This window comes from Cetorhinus maximus, chromosome 15 (assembly GCF_964194155.1).
Source record: "Cetorhinus maximus chromosome 15, sCetMax3.hap1.1, whole genome shotgun sequence".
Taxonomy (NCBI): Eukaryota; Metazoa; Chordata; class Chondrichthyes; order Lamniformes; family Cetorhinidae; genus Cetorhinus; species Cetorhinus maximus.
Genome location: NC_135893.1, coordinates 93,788,741 through 93,804,989, shown reverse-complemented (window position 1 = coordinate 93,804,989; position 16,249 = coordinate 93,788,741). Strand labels below are relative to the sequence as shown.

At 42.7% G+C, this 16,249-nt stretch overlaps 1 protein-coding gene across 1 annotated transcript in view; it reads right to left on the bottom strand.

Moving 5' to 3' along the window:
* Positions 1-2,670: 2,670 nt before the first annotated feature.
* The window catches only part of mss51 (MSS51 mitochondrial translational activator), a 40,096-nt gene continuing 26,517 nt past the window's right edge, over positions 2,671-16,249 (bottom strand). Inside the window, exons 6-7 of the mRNA XM_078559304.1 lie at positions 5,730-5,823; positions 2,671-3,267 (exon numbers count right to left, since the gene is read on the bottom strand). Coding sequence (XP_078415430.1) covers positions 3,039-3,267; positions 5,730-5,823 — 323 coding nt within the window. The 3' untranslated portion in view covers positions 2,671-3,038. The remainder of the gene's footprint in view (positions 3,268-5,729; positions 5,824-16,249) is intronic.

The following is a 16,249-nucleotide window of genomic DNA, read 5'->3' as shown; positions in this document are numbered from 1 at the left end:
GAGGCTTTGATGTATAGAAGAGAAGTAGGTTTGAAATGGTAATTAGGTAAACATAGGGAAGTTACAAGGTGAAGTGGCTAGGGGGAAATTTGCATTTTTAAATAAATCATTCAAAAGAATAGGTGAACTATCATAACTAGCCAGAAGAAGCTAAACAATGTGTTTAATTTTTCCAAAGCTTATTAATAAAATTGGCGCTATGAAAGGGGTTTTATTGTTAAAAGAGGTGAAGCTCAAAAGACCGAGTGATACAATGAGAATTTGCATTCAAAGAGGAAAATATGTATAAAGGAAGAGAAGGCTGTTGGTAAAGGAGGAAGGATTCTAAGATGTAAAGGCTGCAGCCTGTAAGCCATAAGCCGCTGTCTGCAAGGACCCAGCGCTGAAAGAAACTAATTTTGAATTCGTCTATCCAGGGTGTGCTTTGCCAGGAGTTTGTTTAAATCTATGTGTTTTACTGTTGCTTTAACTAAGGAGTCAGATTAATTAGAGGATTTTTGTATATTATTATAGTAGTAATTTTATAGACATATGTATGTGCTTACAATCTTTCTTGTATTAATAAATTTTTAATTTAGTTTCGTAAAAACCTCATGAGACTCGGTGTCTTATTATTACTGAATTTAAAGCCTCCATCTTGAAACATACAAATTGCAAAATATGTTATGACAGTTGTTTCAAGTTTCCATCTGGGAGTTGAACAGCTCAGCATTTACCATCGGCTGTGTCATAATGCATCTTGCAAACCCAAAAATTACCCAGTTATGCCTACTCTGTTTCCTGTTACCTAACCAATCCTCTATTCATGCTAATATGTTACCCCCTACACCATGAGCTCTTATTTTGTCTAATAACCTTTGATGTGGCACCTTGTCAAATGCCTTCTGGAAATCTAAGTACACCACATCCACAGGTTCCCCTTTATTCATGCGGTTTGTTACTTTCTCAAGGAACTCTAAAAAAAGTCAAACACAATTTCCCTTTCACAAAACCATGTTGATTCTGCCTGATTGCATTGTGACTCGCTATAACCTCCTTAATAATAGATTCCAGCATTTTCCCTATGACAGATGCTAAGTTAACTAATTTGTAGTTTCTTGCTTTATGTCTCCCTCCTTGAATAGAAGAGTTACATTTACTTTTTCCAATCTGATAGGACCTTTCAAGAATCTAGGGAATTTTAGAAAATTAAAACCAATGCATCTACAATCTCAGCAGCCACTTCTATTAAGACCCTAGGATGAAGTCCGTCAGGACCTGGGGACTTGTCAGCTTTTAGTTCTAATAAACTTCACCGTACCCTTTCCCTGGTGATTGTAATTGTTTTAAGTTCCTCCCTCTCTTTCACCTCTTGATGCACAATTATTTCTGGGATGTTATTTGTATCCTCTACAGTGAGGACAGATGCAAAACATCTGTTCAATTCATCCATTTCCTTATTTTCCATTATTAATTCCCCATTCTCACTCTCTAGAGGATCAACTTTACTTACTCTTTTCCTTTTTAAATACTTGCAGAAACTCTTACTTATCTGTATTTATATTTCTAGCTAGTTTTCTCCCTCCTTATTATATCTCCTTCCTTATTATTCATTTAGTCATTCTTTGCTGTTTTTTATATTCTTTCCAATCTTCTGGCCTGCCACTGATCTTCACTGAATTATATGCTTTTTCTTTCAATTTGATACTATCTTTAATTTCCTTTTTTAAGTGTCCAGAGTCTTTTTTTCTCACTGGAATATTTGCTGAATGTTATGAAATATTTCCTTATGTGTCTCCCACTGCATCTCTATTGGCCTATCACTTAACCTAATTCCCCAGTTCACTTTAGCCAGCTCTGTCTTCATATCCTCATAATTGCCCTTATTTAAGTTTAAAACACTAGTTTTAGACCCACTCATCTCTCCCTCAAAGTGAGTGCAAAATTCAATCAGGTTAAGATCATTGCTACCTAGGGGCATGTTTACTATAAGGTCATTAATTAATCCTGTCTCTGGTAGCACATTACTAGATCTTGTTCACTCCCGAAGGTAAATGGTTGTCCAAACAGAATATTTTTGATCTTAGCTTGGTTAGTAAGCCCAGAAATAGGAAATGGCATCACCCCAAAGTGTGCCCAAGCAGAAAGCAATGTTTTCTTGCTTTTGTGAGGGACATCTGGAGAAGAACTGATTCAACATTGAATTTTATGCATAATCACTGCAATGTAATGAGCACAGCATGCTCCCCCACATTACACCAGCCTTGACTCATAGGTCTGCAATTGGTACACCAATCAGGGGTGTTTAAAGTAATGCAGGGTTTTGATAGGGTAAATAAGGAGAAACTGTTTCCAGTGGCAGAAGGGTCAATAACCAGGACCACAGAATTAAGGTAATTGACAAAAGGACCAGGGACAATATAAGGAAACATTTTTTTCTAATACAGCAAGTTGTTATGATTTGGAATGCACTGCCTGAATGAGCGGTGGGCACAAACTCAATAATAACTTTCAAGGGAGAACTGGACAAATATTTGAAGGAAAAATAATGCATGGCAATGAGGAAAGAGCAAGGAAAGTAGGATGAATTGGATACCTCCTTCAAAGGGCCGAATGTTGTGTTTTTCTTCTCCATGTGTTTGCTGAGCAGATAATCATTGAGGCACCAACTATACGTAAGGGATTGGCTAACACAAGAATGCATGGGTTCATTTATTAAAGATTTGAGAAGTTGCTAGTGGTATTACACAGCTGGAGAGCTAGTACGCATGTCTGAGTTGGCAGCTTCCTCAGAACCAACCATGACTAAGACTGAGTCACATGATACATTGCATAATTTCCCCTCTGGTTATACAAACAGAAAACCACACCCAGTTAAAGGTATACCACAACACCAACAAAGCACGATGGGCTGAATGGCCCCCTATAATTCTGTGATTCCTGAAATAAAATGGCAACTGTTGGTTTCTTGCACAATGTGGATTAGTTTCAGACAAAACCAGGCTATTTTCCCTAGCTACAGAATTTCAGTGTTATAGATGTGCCAATTGTCACTCCGATTATGTTTGAAGGAAGGTCTCTTGTCCCAGGTCCTCCGCGTCCATTCCATCCATGGACTCCATGACTCCCAGGAACATCAGATAGCTGGAGTTGCTGTGGATCAGCTGCTTGTTGGGGTCGGACTGCACCTGTTCTAGTTTCAGGGAGGCGAAAGGATTTGTTCCATAACCAATGATTCTGGTTTCGAGCTCCTGAAGGATCTCAAGGGAATACTTCAATTCCTGGTCACTGCAAATAGAAAAAGTTAACAGCTTAATGCAGAAACAAAATGGAAACAAATGACATTCAGGATAGTGGTGGCAAGCAAGTGATATTCTCCCTTTAGGGAAGGAAATCTGCCACCCTTACCGGGTCTGGCCTACATGTGACTCCAGACCCACAGCAATGTGGTTGACTCTTAAGTACCCTCTGAAATGGCTTAGTAAGCCACTCAGTTCTTCAAGGCAATTAGGGATGGGCAATAAATGCTGGCCCAGCCAGCGACGCTCACATCCCATGAATGAATTTTTTTAAAAATTCCTCAAACTGAGCAGCCAGCATAATCTTCTCATAGGACTAGGGATCAGGTGCAGACATATCTCTGACAAAGCGATTAAGGCAACCAACATATATGCACCACTCAGGATCAGTGAGTACTCAACAACAGCAATAAAAAATTGCATTTATATAGCGCCTTTAGCATATCCCAAGGCGCTCCCTGAAGGAGTGATTATCAAACAAAATATGACATCGAGCCACCTAAGAAGATATATGGGCAGATGATTAAAAGCTTGGTCAAACAAGCAGGTTTGTATGGAGCGTCTTAAAGGAGGAGAAAGAGATGGAGAGATAGAAAGATTTAGGAATGGAATTCCAGAGCTGATTGTGGAGCAATTAAAACCAGCGATGCATAGAAGGGCAGAATTGGGGGAACACGGGTATCTCGGAGGCTTGTAGGGCTGGAGGAGATTACAGAAATAACCACCTTTTTCTGCCCCAATCCAATTGCGTTGGCACACTGTGAAGAAAAGGAACATATTTTAGATCTGCCTCATGATGGGGGAGGGTGGAATCTGCAAATATGGCAGATCCAGTGACCAAGGTGAGGAACACAGCTGACATGAAACCAAGAGAGGAAGACACTTCAATTCAAACAAAGAAAGGTCTTCTCACAAATGATAGAACTCATCTGATGTTGAGAAATATGTCATTTGCAAGTTGTTGTCTGCATTGGCTTGAGTTTCAAAGCCTGTATTTTTTGAGACTGTCCCTAACTGAAACAGAAACCAGGCCCATGTTTCTGGGAGGGGTTTGTTAATTGGATTTCCTGGCTATGACATCTGACTTCTGAGAAATCAGTCTCTGGTAGGTTGCTAGGGAAACAGAAGCTAATTGGCAAGAATAAACTAGGCTGGGAGACTGAATTTCAGTCTGTAGTCAGAACAACACAGGGGCAATTGGTGTTCAGATTTTAGCCAGTGGTCAGAACCAGATAGAGGCTCTGAAAAGCGGTGTGAGCAGTCAAGACACGTTGAGCAGCTGGGTGAGTTTTGCAGAGCTGACAATACCATGTACCAGGGTGTTATTGAGTAGTCGGATTACTGAGTGACTCTAGGAAAGCTATGCCATCAGGGCTGTTGTGAACTGAGTGAAGGATGTTCCACAGAGGTGCACTTTGTTGGTGACAATCGTCTCCATGGAACTCAGATGGAGTAAAGTGGTTGCCGGAGGCTACTTCATGAACAGATCATGTGTGGCGAAGAGTAGTCAAACTCTACCAGAAGAAGATGGAATTGTGAAAGACTTTGAGACTGCGCATGGTGCCACATACTGCTGCCTACGAAATCTGTGAGACTTATTTCTGCTGTATCAGCTATTTAAAGTGTAATATATGGTTCCTATGGAAGACAATTTGCCTGTTAGTTCATGTTTACTTTATGTTGGTTTTAGTTTGATTGTTACAGTAAAAGCTTTTAAAAGTGAAATCCTGGTTTTTCCATTGGGGTCGTTTGGGAAGTGCAGTTCTTTTACGTTATTGGTCTCCACAAGGATTGGAATATGATGAAAAGGGGGAACAGGAGCCAATGTGGGAAATCTATTCTTAAAAAACAATGAAATACATTTTAGAATAACAGAGAATTAGGGTTGGATGACAACAGAGGAAGCAGGGATTGGTTTAGGGGGCATTGACGTTTCTGCACTGAGGAAGCTGAAGGCAACTGATAAGTGTGTCTAAATATCTGTGCTCAGATGGTACCTCTATGCTATGGCATAAATAGCTATTTTCCCCACAATGAATGGGAACAATTGAAAGATCCAATTTTACAAACTCATATCACCAACCCTTACAATTGTCCTTCACAGCGCTGAAGTAATTCCCATCGGTGGCAAGGCCGAGAACCAGAGGGCACAGATTTAGAGTGATTGGCAAAAGAATCAAAAATGACACGAGTGGCTACAATCTGGAATGCACTGTCTGAAAGGGTGGTGGGGCTAGGTTCGATCATGGCTTTCAAGTGGTAATTTGACAAGCAGCTGAAGGGAAAACACATGCAGGAGAAAGGACGAGGGAGTAGGACTAGCTAAGTGGCTCTCACAGAGAGATGGCAGGGACATGGTGGACTGAATTGCCTCCATTGGTGTTGTGAGCATTCTGTTATTCTACAATGAAAAGGGGGCTCAGTGTTAAAACTACAAGCTGGAGAACTTACCTGTACATTGTAAAGAAAGATGGGATCTTGTAGTCTCTCAGCAGCAGAAGCGTTGGCAGCCAACCCTCAGTCAGGCCCTGTGAAGCATGGAATCCTGGGTATGGAGAGAGCAGGCTCAGAGTTATACACAGAGATCACTACCCAGCAACACATTCAGCCCGGCTCCTAAAAATGTTGAACCATGTGTATTACTAAATGCAAGGAAGGGAATCCTTTCTCGGTTTAGTTTGGTAGTATCTCCCATGCAATACTGTCTCTCAAAATCAGTCAAAGATTGTGGCTTCCTTTCTTCATAAAGACAGCCTTCTCCCTCCCTCTCTCAGCATGGTTATTCCACAATCTCCTCCACCCAGTCTACAATAGGAATTTCTTCACACGTTCTTCGACATTTTTGCAGTATTCCCTCCTCTTCTTTTTTTTACACTGTATGCACAAGCATACTTTTATCAGGGCAGGTGCAATAATGCCAAATTTCAGAGGGAGCAATATTAAACAAAAGCATAGGGGACTATAGTTCCCTGGTACATTCACCATGGTAATGCCTCAGCTAACCAGAGTCGACCTGCCAGCCAATCAGCACCCTTTTCTCATGCAATAATAATTGTTTCTCTCTTTGAAATTTGGTATTCTTGTGTCTGTCCTAGTGAGTGCAAGATGAAAAGCTTCCAACAGCCTGTCTCTTTTTTCAGCAATACTCAAATTCTGTGCTACCAAGTGACTATTAGCATATTTTTATTTCAGTCAATGGGATCAGAGCATGGACTTACTTTCCTCTTGAGGAACCTTTTCTAATGTATTTCCTTACCATCCACATCATCACTCACCCCATCCCTCCTTCTGAGGCCACCACCATGAGATGCAAGATTCGGACAACTTGGCCCCCTTTCCCTCCCCGCCCAAGAGGTTTTATATTTACCTATTGCCGCCCTTCCTCGAAGAATTTCTTCTCTCAGAGGGTCGTTAATCTTTGGGATTCTGTACCTCAGAGAGGAGTGGAGGCTGGGTATTTGGCTGGGTATTGAAGTTATTCAAGGGAGTCAGGGGTTATGGGGGATAGGCAGGAAAGCGGAGTTGAGACCACAATCAGATCAGCCATGCCCTTAGTGAGCAGCGGAGCTCCTATTTCTTATGTAACAATAGCAACTTGCACTTATAGAGCACCTTTAATGGAGTAAAACATCCCAAGGTGTTTTGCAGGAGTGTCATCAGACAAACCATGATACCTGAGTCACATGAAGAAATATTAGGGCAGTGAGCAAATACTTGGTCAAAGAGGTAGATTTTAAAGAAAGAAAAGAAAAATTTGCATTTATACAGTGCCTTTCATTATCCCAGGATATCTGAAATGCCTTACAGCCAATGAACCACTTTTGAAGTCTAGCCACAGTTGTAATGAAGGAAATGCAGCAGCCAATTTGTACGCAGCAAACTCCCAGAAACAGTAATGGGATAATGACCGGATAATCTGTTTTATGATCTTGAGCACGCGATAAATATTGGCCAGGTTCCCAGGAATAACTCCCCTGCTCTTCTTTAAAATAGTGCCATGGGCTCTTTTACATCCACCTGAGAGGGCAGGCAGGGCCTCATTTAAAGTCACATCTGAAAGATGGCACTTCTGACAGTGCAGCACTCTCTCAGCACTGCACTGGAGTGCCAGCAGGAGCAACTTAAAGGAGGAGAGGGATGTAGCCAGCTGGAGACATTGAAGAAGGGAATTTCAGAGCTAACGGCCTTGGCAGCTGAAGGCACAACTGCCAAAGATGGGATAAAGGAAATCGAGGATGCCCTAGAGCCCAGAATGGAGGAATGCAGAGATCTTGAAGGGTTGTTGGAGGTGCCATCTTTTGAATGAGACATTAAACCAAGACCTTGTCTGCTCTCTCTGGTGGATGTAAAAGATCTCATAGCACTATATTGAAAAAGAGCAGGGGAGTTATCCTTAGTGTCTTAACCAATATTGTAGAGTTGTAGGGCTGGAGGAGCTTACAGAGATAGAGAGGGGAATGTCGGATTTGAACACAAGGATTTGAATTACAAATGGGTAATTGCTTGGTCTCTACTTGATGCCTGTCTCTAATGGCATGGATGGGATTTGGACCTGCCTAGATCAAAAATATCTTAATAGATTCAAGGCATAAGTGTACTGATATACCAACTGTTAAACTACCATGAAAGAGATATTGAAATGGGTGTGGGATTTTCTGACCCCTGACTGAATGTTAAGCAGTAGGTTCACTCCACATACCCCCATATTGTGAATCACCAAAGAAAGCAGTGACATCGTGGACAGAAGTTCCCCTTGGAAGGATCACAGCATTTACACAGCACCTAGTGGCCGGATGTACAATACCTGGAGCCAAGGAGGAAGGTACAAGGAAAAATGCAAACGGAAGCTTCACACTCAAAAAGATCAAAATTAAAAATAACTATTGTAAAAGTGAAAGGGATTAGCCACAATCGACAGGAGGAGTTGGTGTTCAGTTTTCATTCTCTCATTGGATGTCTTCCCTTATAAATGTATGGTCATCACCATTCCTACAACTGGCCAGATGCCTTGTAAATACAGAAGTTATAATAAAACATTACATAAACAGTGGCACAGTCAGTGTACAGGAGTGTCAGGTGATACTATAACGCTACCAATTTTAATTTTAGAGCAAACGAAATCCTGTAAGAATGCCACATGATAGTGACTCTCCTTCTCCTTGCTTATTTATAGAGGTTTCGTATCAGTATTAAATCTTGTTTTATTGGTGGCTGTCAGACGCGGCTCTCTCGGCACATCAATCCCTGGAATCTCTCTCCCTTATGCCATGTGCTCCTTTGGAATTGTTTTTTAGGGTCCTGCTTGAGCTGTAGGCCCAACTCAGCATTCGCTGAGTGCTGAACTTGCTCAGTGTCATGTGGCACTGGAAGACCCCATTTACTGACTTGACTGTGGAGCTTGGAGGACCAGAGTCCTCACATTAAAAGAGTCTAGGTCACTCCCTACTTCTCCTGACTGCCACCAGCCACTCTCAAACTCACTTCCGACAGGGTTCCCGATTACTCCCAACCTGGTTACTGATCAGTCCCCCGCCTGGGTGATCAATCACCCCCAACCTGGCCACTGACCCAGTTACCAATCATCTCCCATTGGTCACCCATCACTCCTGACCTGGTTACTGATCACACCACCATGGCCCCCAGGTATCTAACTCCTGGAGCAAGATGAAACCTCCAATTCTCCTGTTGCTGCTTTCAACAACCCTGGAGAAAAATTATCGAGGCATCAAAATAAGAATCTTTTCATTTTGTGTAAAACTTTTTTAAAATTTGTTGTAAAAGTATTGAACGTGAGGAAAAAGGCTGTTTGGTTGACAGTCAAGAATCATCCAATCAAGTAAAGAAGAGTTTGGTTGTTTTCCAATTGGTGCAGTAAGGCAATGCCTCATAAGGATGGCCCACTAGTGGGAGCCTGGGGTTAAGTCTGGATGTCCAAATTTCAAGGCCATTAAATGAGATCCTTGGCTGCCCGATAAAGGGGAACATAGGAGATCTCACAGCACTACTCAAAGAAGAGGTCAACTTTTCCAGGTGACCTGCCCAAGGTTCACTCCACAAACACCACCACCAAAAGAGTTTAACTGGTCAACAATTCGCTTATTGCTGGGATCTTGTGTATAAATTCGTTGCCATAATTGTCTGCTGACAACAATGACTGTTTTTTGGAACTCCCTGAAGACATAAAAGACGTGGCGAAAATCTAATAACTTGCTTTCTTGCACAGTCATAAAATCGTAGAAATTTACAACGTGGAACGAAGCAATTCAGCCTGTGTGTTCATGTTGGCTGGCAAGGAGCCACCCAGAGGATTTCCGCCTCTACCACCCTTTCAGGCAATGAGTTCCAGATCCCCACCACCCTCTGAGTGAAAGAATTTCCTCAAATACCCTCTAAACCTCCAACCTCTTGCCCTAAGTCTGTGCTCCCTGGTTATGGACCCCCCAACCATGGGGAATTATGGTCTTCCTTTCCACTCTATCTAGACCCCTCATAATTGTATATATTTCAGTTAGGTCTCCTCTCAGCTGCACAGTCCACAGCTGATACTTTGTCCAGTGTTTCAAAAACAGTTCCTTTGCTATTTAAAGAACTCAGCCTCACCAACAAGATAACAGGCTGCCCAAGAGCTTCATGTCAGGATACTTGAGTCTACCAAACGGCTTCAGTGCAGCACTGAGGGAGTGCAGCACTGTCAGAGGTGCCGTGCTTCAGATCAGACATTAAACCAAGGCTCAATCTGTCTCATCAGGTGGATATGGAACCTTGGAGCATTTTATTATGTTAATGGAGTTATATAAATATAAGTTGTTAATATAAAAAATCCAAGAGCACTATTTTGAAGAACAGCAATCCTGGAACATCATTAAAAAACTGGTCATTAATACATTGTTGCCTGTGGGATCTTTCTGTACACAAATTGACTGTGTGTTTTCTACATCTCCACACTTCAAAAACATTTAATTTGCTGTTAGGTACTTTGGGATTGTGAAGTCATGAAAGGCGTTATATAAATGTAAGCCTTTCTTTCTGTTTTTCCATCCAAGAGGGCAGGTTGGGTCTCCATTTAATGTCGGACCTAAAAGGCAGCACCTCTAACAGTGCAGCACACCATCAGTACTGTGCTGAAGTGTCAGTCTGGATTATGTGCCCACAAATAAATGTGATAATAACCAGTTAAACTGTTGGAACAATGTTGGTGATGGACTAGCCGTGAAGGACCTCTCTGCTCTTCTTCAAACTGCTCATTCACCTGAGAGACTAAATTGTTTCACAAAAGACGGAACTTCCAACAGTGCTGCACTCCCTCAGGACTGCAATGCAGCGTCAGCCTAGATTTTCTGCTCAAATCTCTGCAGCAGAACTTGAACCCACAATCTTCTGACTTAGAGATGACGCTGCTACCAATGAGCCGCAGCTGATGCTAGTGCTAACCGTGGTACCATTTCCAATTGATGATTCATGACTTGGGAGAAGGATTGTCCACACTGAGGCAAAATAATGAGACTATTATCACAGGCCATAAGGACTGGCTAGCTTCTATCTTGTTGATGAAGTGTGAGTTGTGGTGGAGCCTCAATCCACAGTCATAGGCCTTGCACATTCCAAACACAAAACTCAAGGGGATGGGTAAACAACAACACATCAAAGTGGCACAGCTGCCCTCTCAGCTAGAAGTAAAATATCCCACTGCATTAATTCAAAGAAGAGCAGGGGAGTTATCCCCGGTAACCTGGCCAATATTTATCCCCCAACCAACATCAGAAAAAACAGATTATCTAGTCACTATCACATTGTGGTTTGTGGGAGCTTGCTATGCGCAAATTGGCTGCCATGTTTCTTATAACAGTGACTAGACTTTAAAGGTACTTCATTGGCAAGAATGCACTTTGGAACATTGTGAAGTCATAAAAAGTGCATATAAAATGCAAATCATTCTTTTTTTCATCTACATGAAGAGAGACTGGATAGGCGAGGGTTGGTTTCCTGAAAGCAGAGAAGGCTGAGGGGGGACCTGATAGAGGTATACAAAATTATGAGGGGCATAGATAAGGTAGATAGGAATAAACTTTTCCCCTTAGCGGAGGTGTCAATAACCAGGGGGCACGGATTTAAGGTAAGGGGCAGGAGTTTTAGAGGGGATTTGACAAAATATTTTTTCACCCAGAGGGTGGTTGGAATCTGGAACACACTGCCTGAGGGGGCGGTAGAGACAGGAACCCTCTCAACATTTAAGAAATATTTAGATGAGCACTTGAAACGCCACAGCACACAGGGCTACAGGCCAAGTGCTGGAAAATAGGTGCTTGATGTCTAGCACGGACACGATGGGCCAAAGGACCTGTTTCTGTGCTGTTTAATTCTATAATGTCCAACAGGAGAGTTATTTTGTTTCTTGGAAGACTATTAAATGCTATATTTGAGTTGAAAGCCTGGCCAGTTAGACTATGATGATTCAGTGCCACAGATGGTCAATATACATCACAAGATTGCTTTGATAATTACAGAAGAATGCATTACTCTATGTTGCAAATTTCCCCAGCACTGTACAGTGATGACATGTCCATCATGCCAAAGGTACTGATCTCTCTTGTCCTTTTTAGCACATTTCCAAACAGTTAAGGTCAGTGAGAATATTACAAGGTCAATAAAATCAAAGACTAGAGATATCCAGTTGTCAGTTTGTCATAAGCATGAAGATAAAACAAATCGGCCAAACACTACCCAGAAAAACGATGTGGAATATTTCCAAGGAAACCAGCAGAGAATGAGAATGGGTCATCAGGCATTTTAGAGGTTGGCTAATGTAGAACTTGTAGAACAATGTTGACTGACTTTAATTTTGAAATGACCTATTTCTTAGAAACAAATAATGGAGTTTACAGAAGAGCAGAAGATTAATGAGAACATATCACAGCTCCCGCTCTGAGCGGAGTCCAAAGCTGGACACAGGTCAAAGAGAACATTTCGGTACATTCTGAGAGTGGATATTCTCACCGTCAACCAACGTTCCATCATCCTACATTCTCCTCAAAAGTGGTATTCCTCAAAAACATGAAAAGGTTACAAAAGTCCTACTTCTTCCACCTCTTCTGATTAATGTTTATTTACTTGGACCTGAAGAAGTTAATTTAAGGCAATGCAAAATGTAATCAGGAATGAGGTGAATTGTGGGGAACATTCAGTTGAACAGTTAGAGGGAAACACGTAGGCAGAAAACAGGGTCCCTTGTTAAATTTGCAGACCTGACCCGAAGCCTGAGCAAGAGGGAGGGAAACAGTGACCATTTCCACATCAGGCCTGACCTGCCGGGAGGTGGTTTATGAAGAGAACTAGGCAGGTAAGTTTTAAAATGTAACAAATGTTAGGTTCCTTGTGAGCCCCGAGGAGCTGGACCTCTTGTCCGGGACTAACCACATCCTGTCGCCCCCTCACTCTCATTGCCCCCATGAGCTCCCACTCAATCTACAACCATGAACTGGTCCTGTGGGTCCCTGGTTGTGGCCACTCACCCTCCTGCTCACCAGCTGGGTAGTGAACCTAGGGCTCGGGCAGAACTCTGACGAAAGTTAGAAGAAAGGGGCCCAGTCATTAAGATCAGTCTGGCCTCCATGTTCTCAGACTCCCAGTCCCCTGGGATCACTGAACTCCACCACCCCCCCCAACCCCCAAACCACTGCAAAAGGCTCCACCTTTATAATTGGGGCAATTATCCCAGTGAACGGAGCCATTCTCCCTTAATTCCAGTATATGTCAATCCTTGGGAATCTAGGAACAGGTGAAGGAAAACTCTTTGTCACCTCCCTGCCTGTGGGCTAAAATTTGGCTCTAAATCCTAACCATAAATCCGGTGGTGTCCAAATCCTCACTTCTAATTCCACGCTACCTCTAAAGATACCTCCCCCAGCTCCAGGTACGATGCCCTAGTCCCCGAGCAACTGCCCACTACAGATATTGCAGCTTTGTTTAGTGATGGAGCCAGGGGTGACAATCCCATGTCAACCAACCTTCAACAACCCGTCTGTTCTGTGGCAGCTGAGGGTAGATCTTAGCCCCGATCGCTACTTGCTCAACATTTCCAGCTCTTTTGTGTGTTTGACTGCACAATCCCTATTCAGTTCCTTCATGCTGTTCCCTTGTCTTTGCGAGATGCTCACTTCCCGGTGCAGATCTAAATGCCTGCTCATGGTGAAGATGTAAATTTAAAGTCCTTTTTAACCATTTGTAAGGCCTTGCAATGTTAACAGTTGAAGTGATTTAATATCACAGAAACAAGTGAGCTGAAGGGGTTAGGCTGATGTCAACACAATTGGAGCTGCCTCATCAATTCTGTAGATAGATTACGTTTGTAAAGCCTTGGGAATGTGCTACATAATTCAGACCTACAGTAAATTACGGCCTGTCAGCTTGATGTCCTCACTCCACTTTGGCTGTGGACTCAGATGACATCTCATATATATCCATGAGCTTCTGCATCTGTTGCAGCCATTCACAAATTAGCAGCAGAAATGCAAGCTTATTTATTTGGCGAACATAACACCTTAAGGGGGCATAGGTGGGAGGGCGTTGCCCACAGGTTAATACAGCTCGTGATGCATTATAGATCCATTCAGATTAGGAAGGTGCTGGGTTTGTAATCTGGATGAGATTGGGGCTTGCTAGGGTAGACGTTGAGAGATTGTTTCCAATCACTGGGGAGTCTAAAACATGGGGGCACAGTCTCAGGATAAGGGGCGGATCATTTGGGACTGAGATGAAGAGAAATGATTTCGCTCAAAGGGTTTTGCATCTTTGGTGTTCTCCACCCCAGGTTGGGGATGCTCCATCAGTGAATATATTTAAGGTTGGGATGGACAGATATTCAGTCTTGTGGGGAATTAAGGGTTATGGGGAGTGGGCGGGAAAATGGAGTTGAAGCCCAAGGTCAGCCATGATAGTGTTGAATGGGAGAGCAGGCGTGACAGGCCATATGGCCTACTCCTGCTCCTATTTCTTGTGTTGTTGTGGATTGAGGTAAACTGCGTTTACATGGGTTTCCTGCCACGTTGCTCTCACTGACTGCCGACTCATGGGTCAGGTAGCCAGCGGCAAAGCCACAGGAAAACTGATGGATTTGCCAAGACCACCTGGCTGCAAATCAGCCTGCTCACATTCAGCGCTCTCACATAAAGATGGGCCATCAGGGGACAGTAAGCTCACAGACCCATTTCTTTGTTTTGGTTCATCGGGAGACTTGACACACGTGCAAGAAACCAGGCTGTGCCCTTAAGAACCTTCCAAATCAAACCTCTGAGAAATGGAGAGTAAAGGAAAAATACTTACGATGCCTTCCTGACCTCAGGACATTCCAAAGCGATTTACAGCCAATGAAAGTTTAGATGTGCAGTAACTGTTGCAATGTGGAAAGCCCGACAGCCTACTTGTGCACAGCATGGCCCCATAAACAGCAACATGATACTGGCCAGATAAGCTGCTCTTTTTTAGGGATGCTGGATCGGGAATAAGTATCGATAAGGAAATCTGGAAAGTAATACATGCTTCTTTTTGAAGGAGTTTCTGAAGACGCCAATGGGTGGAAGTTCCCTTGGAGCTGCTCCCACTCCAAACTTCACCGGCAGTTCGGAGTAAACCCCATTCACACGCGTAAAGCTATGGCATCAGAGCAGAAGCAGCTGTGACAATATTCCTGGTCAATATTTCAGTGATATTCATTCAAAAATCCACGCAGGAAATAGAAACTGGCCGAGTAAATTTAGTAAAAGCTGCCGGATATGATGGGCATTTTGATTCTCTATTCCCTGTTCGCATATTTTATTAATCACTCACAGGGACCCAATGCAGAAATCATTCAGCAGTTCTTTGAGGTATCATAGTGATGCTTCATATTGATAGACAAAAATAGAAAGTTTTGGAAATGCCATTATGAACAGAGCAGGTTTAAAATTTTAAACATGACGTTTCATCAGAACTCACATGGTCAGGCTTTGACAAAATATCAATCTATTCTTTTGTCAGGTACTGACTGACCTGCCATGCACCGCCAGTATTTCAGCTTTTAATCCTAGATTTTCATCATTGATGGTTTTCCTTTTTATCCATTTGCCCAGACTGGTCTGTGTGTAACTTCTAAAAGGTTACGAGACACTAGCTGTCATCTTGGCTAAGTAAGCGAACATGCTTAATGACATGAATGAATTTTTGCATTGCTGTCAGACCCCAGTAACCAGATAGCTGCAGTGTCTCAGTTCTCAGGATTAGATCATGTTTCTGTCAACAATTCTTTCATGGTAAGCTTCGCGGCCCAATGAGGAATGGAAGGGTTTACTGCTGCATAACACAATGTTCTTGATAAGTTCACGCTGCAGGGTCTTAATTATCCATTTCAAGCACTAAATCTTGCATGCTAAACGGGGGCAATTTGTACTCAACTTGGGCAACTTCTGAACTCATCTGTGCTGTGAATTGGATTTAGATGGTCCAAGGTTCTTTCACAAGAATACGACTTTTAGTTTGCCAATCAGAACTGGCCTGATGTCAGGTGTCAGAGCTGAAACAGCAATATTTACCTCACTGCGCCATCCAATTCCCTACGCCCACTCTTTCTGATCCTCCCACCGACGGGAACAGCTTCTCCCTATCTTCTCATTTTGAGAACGGTTCCAGGGATGAGGAACTTCAGTTACATGGATAAACTGGAGAAGTTGGGACTGTTTTCTTTGGGGAAGAGGAGGTTGAGAGGAGATTTGGTAGAGGTGTACAAAATCATGAAGGGTCTGAACAGAGTAGATAGGGAATAACTATTTCCATTGGTGGAAGAATCGAGGACCAGAGGGCACAGATTTAAGGTCATTGGCAAAAGAAGCAATGGAGATGGGGGGAGAAACTTTTTCATGCAGCGAATGGTTAGGATCTGGAATGTGCTGCCTGAGAGTGTAGTGGAGGCAGGTTTAATTGAGGCATTCAAAAGGGAATTG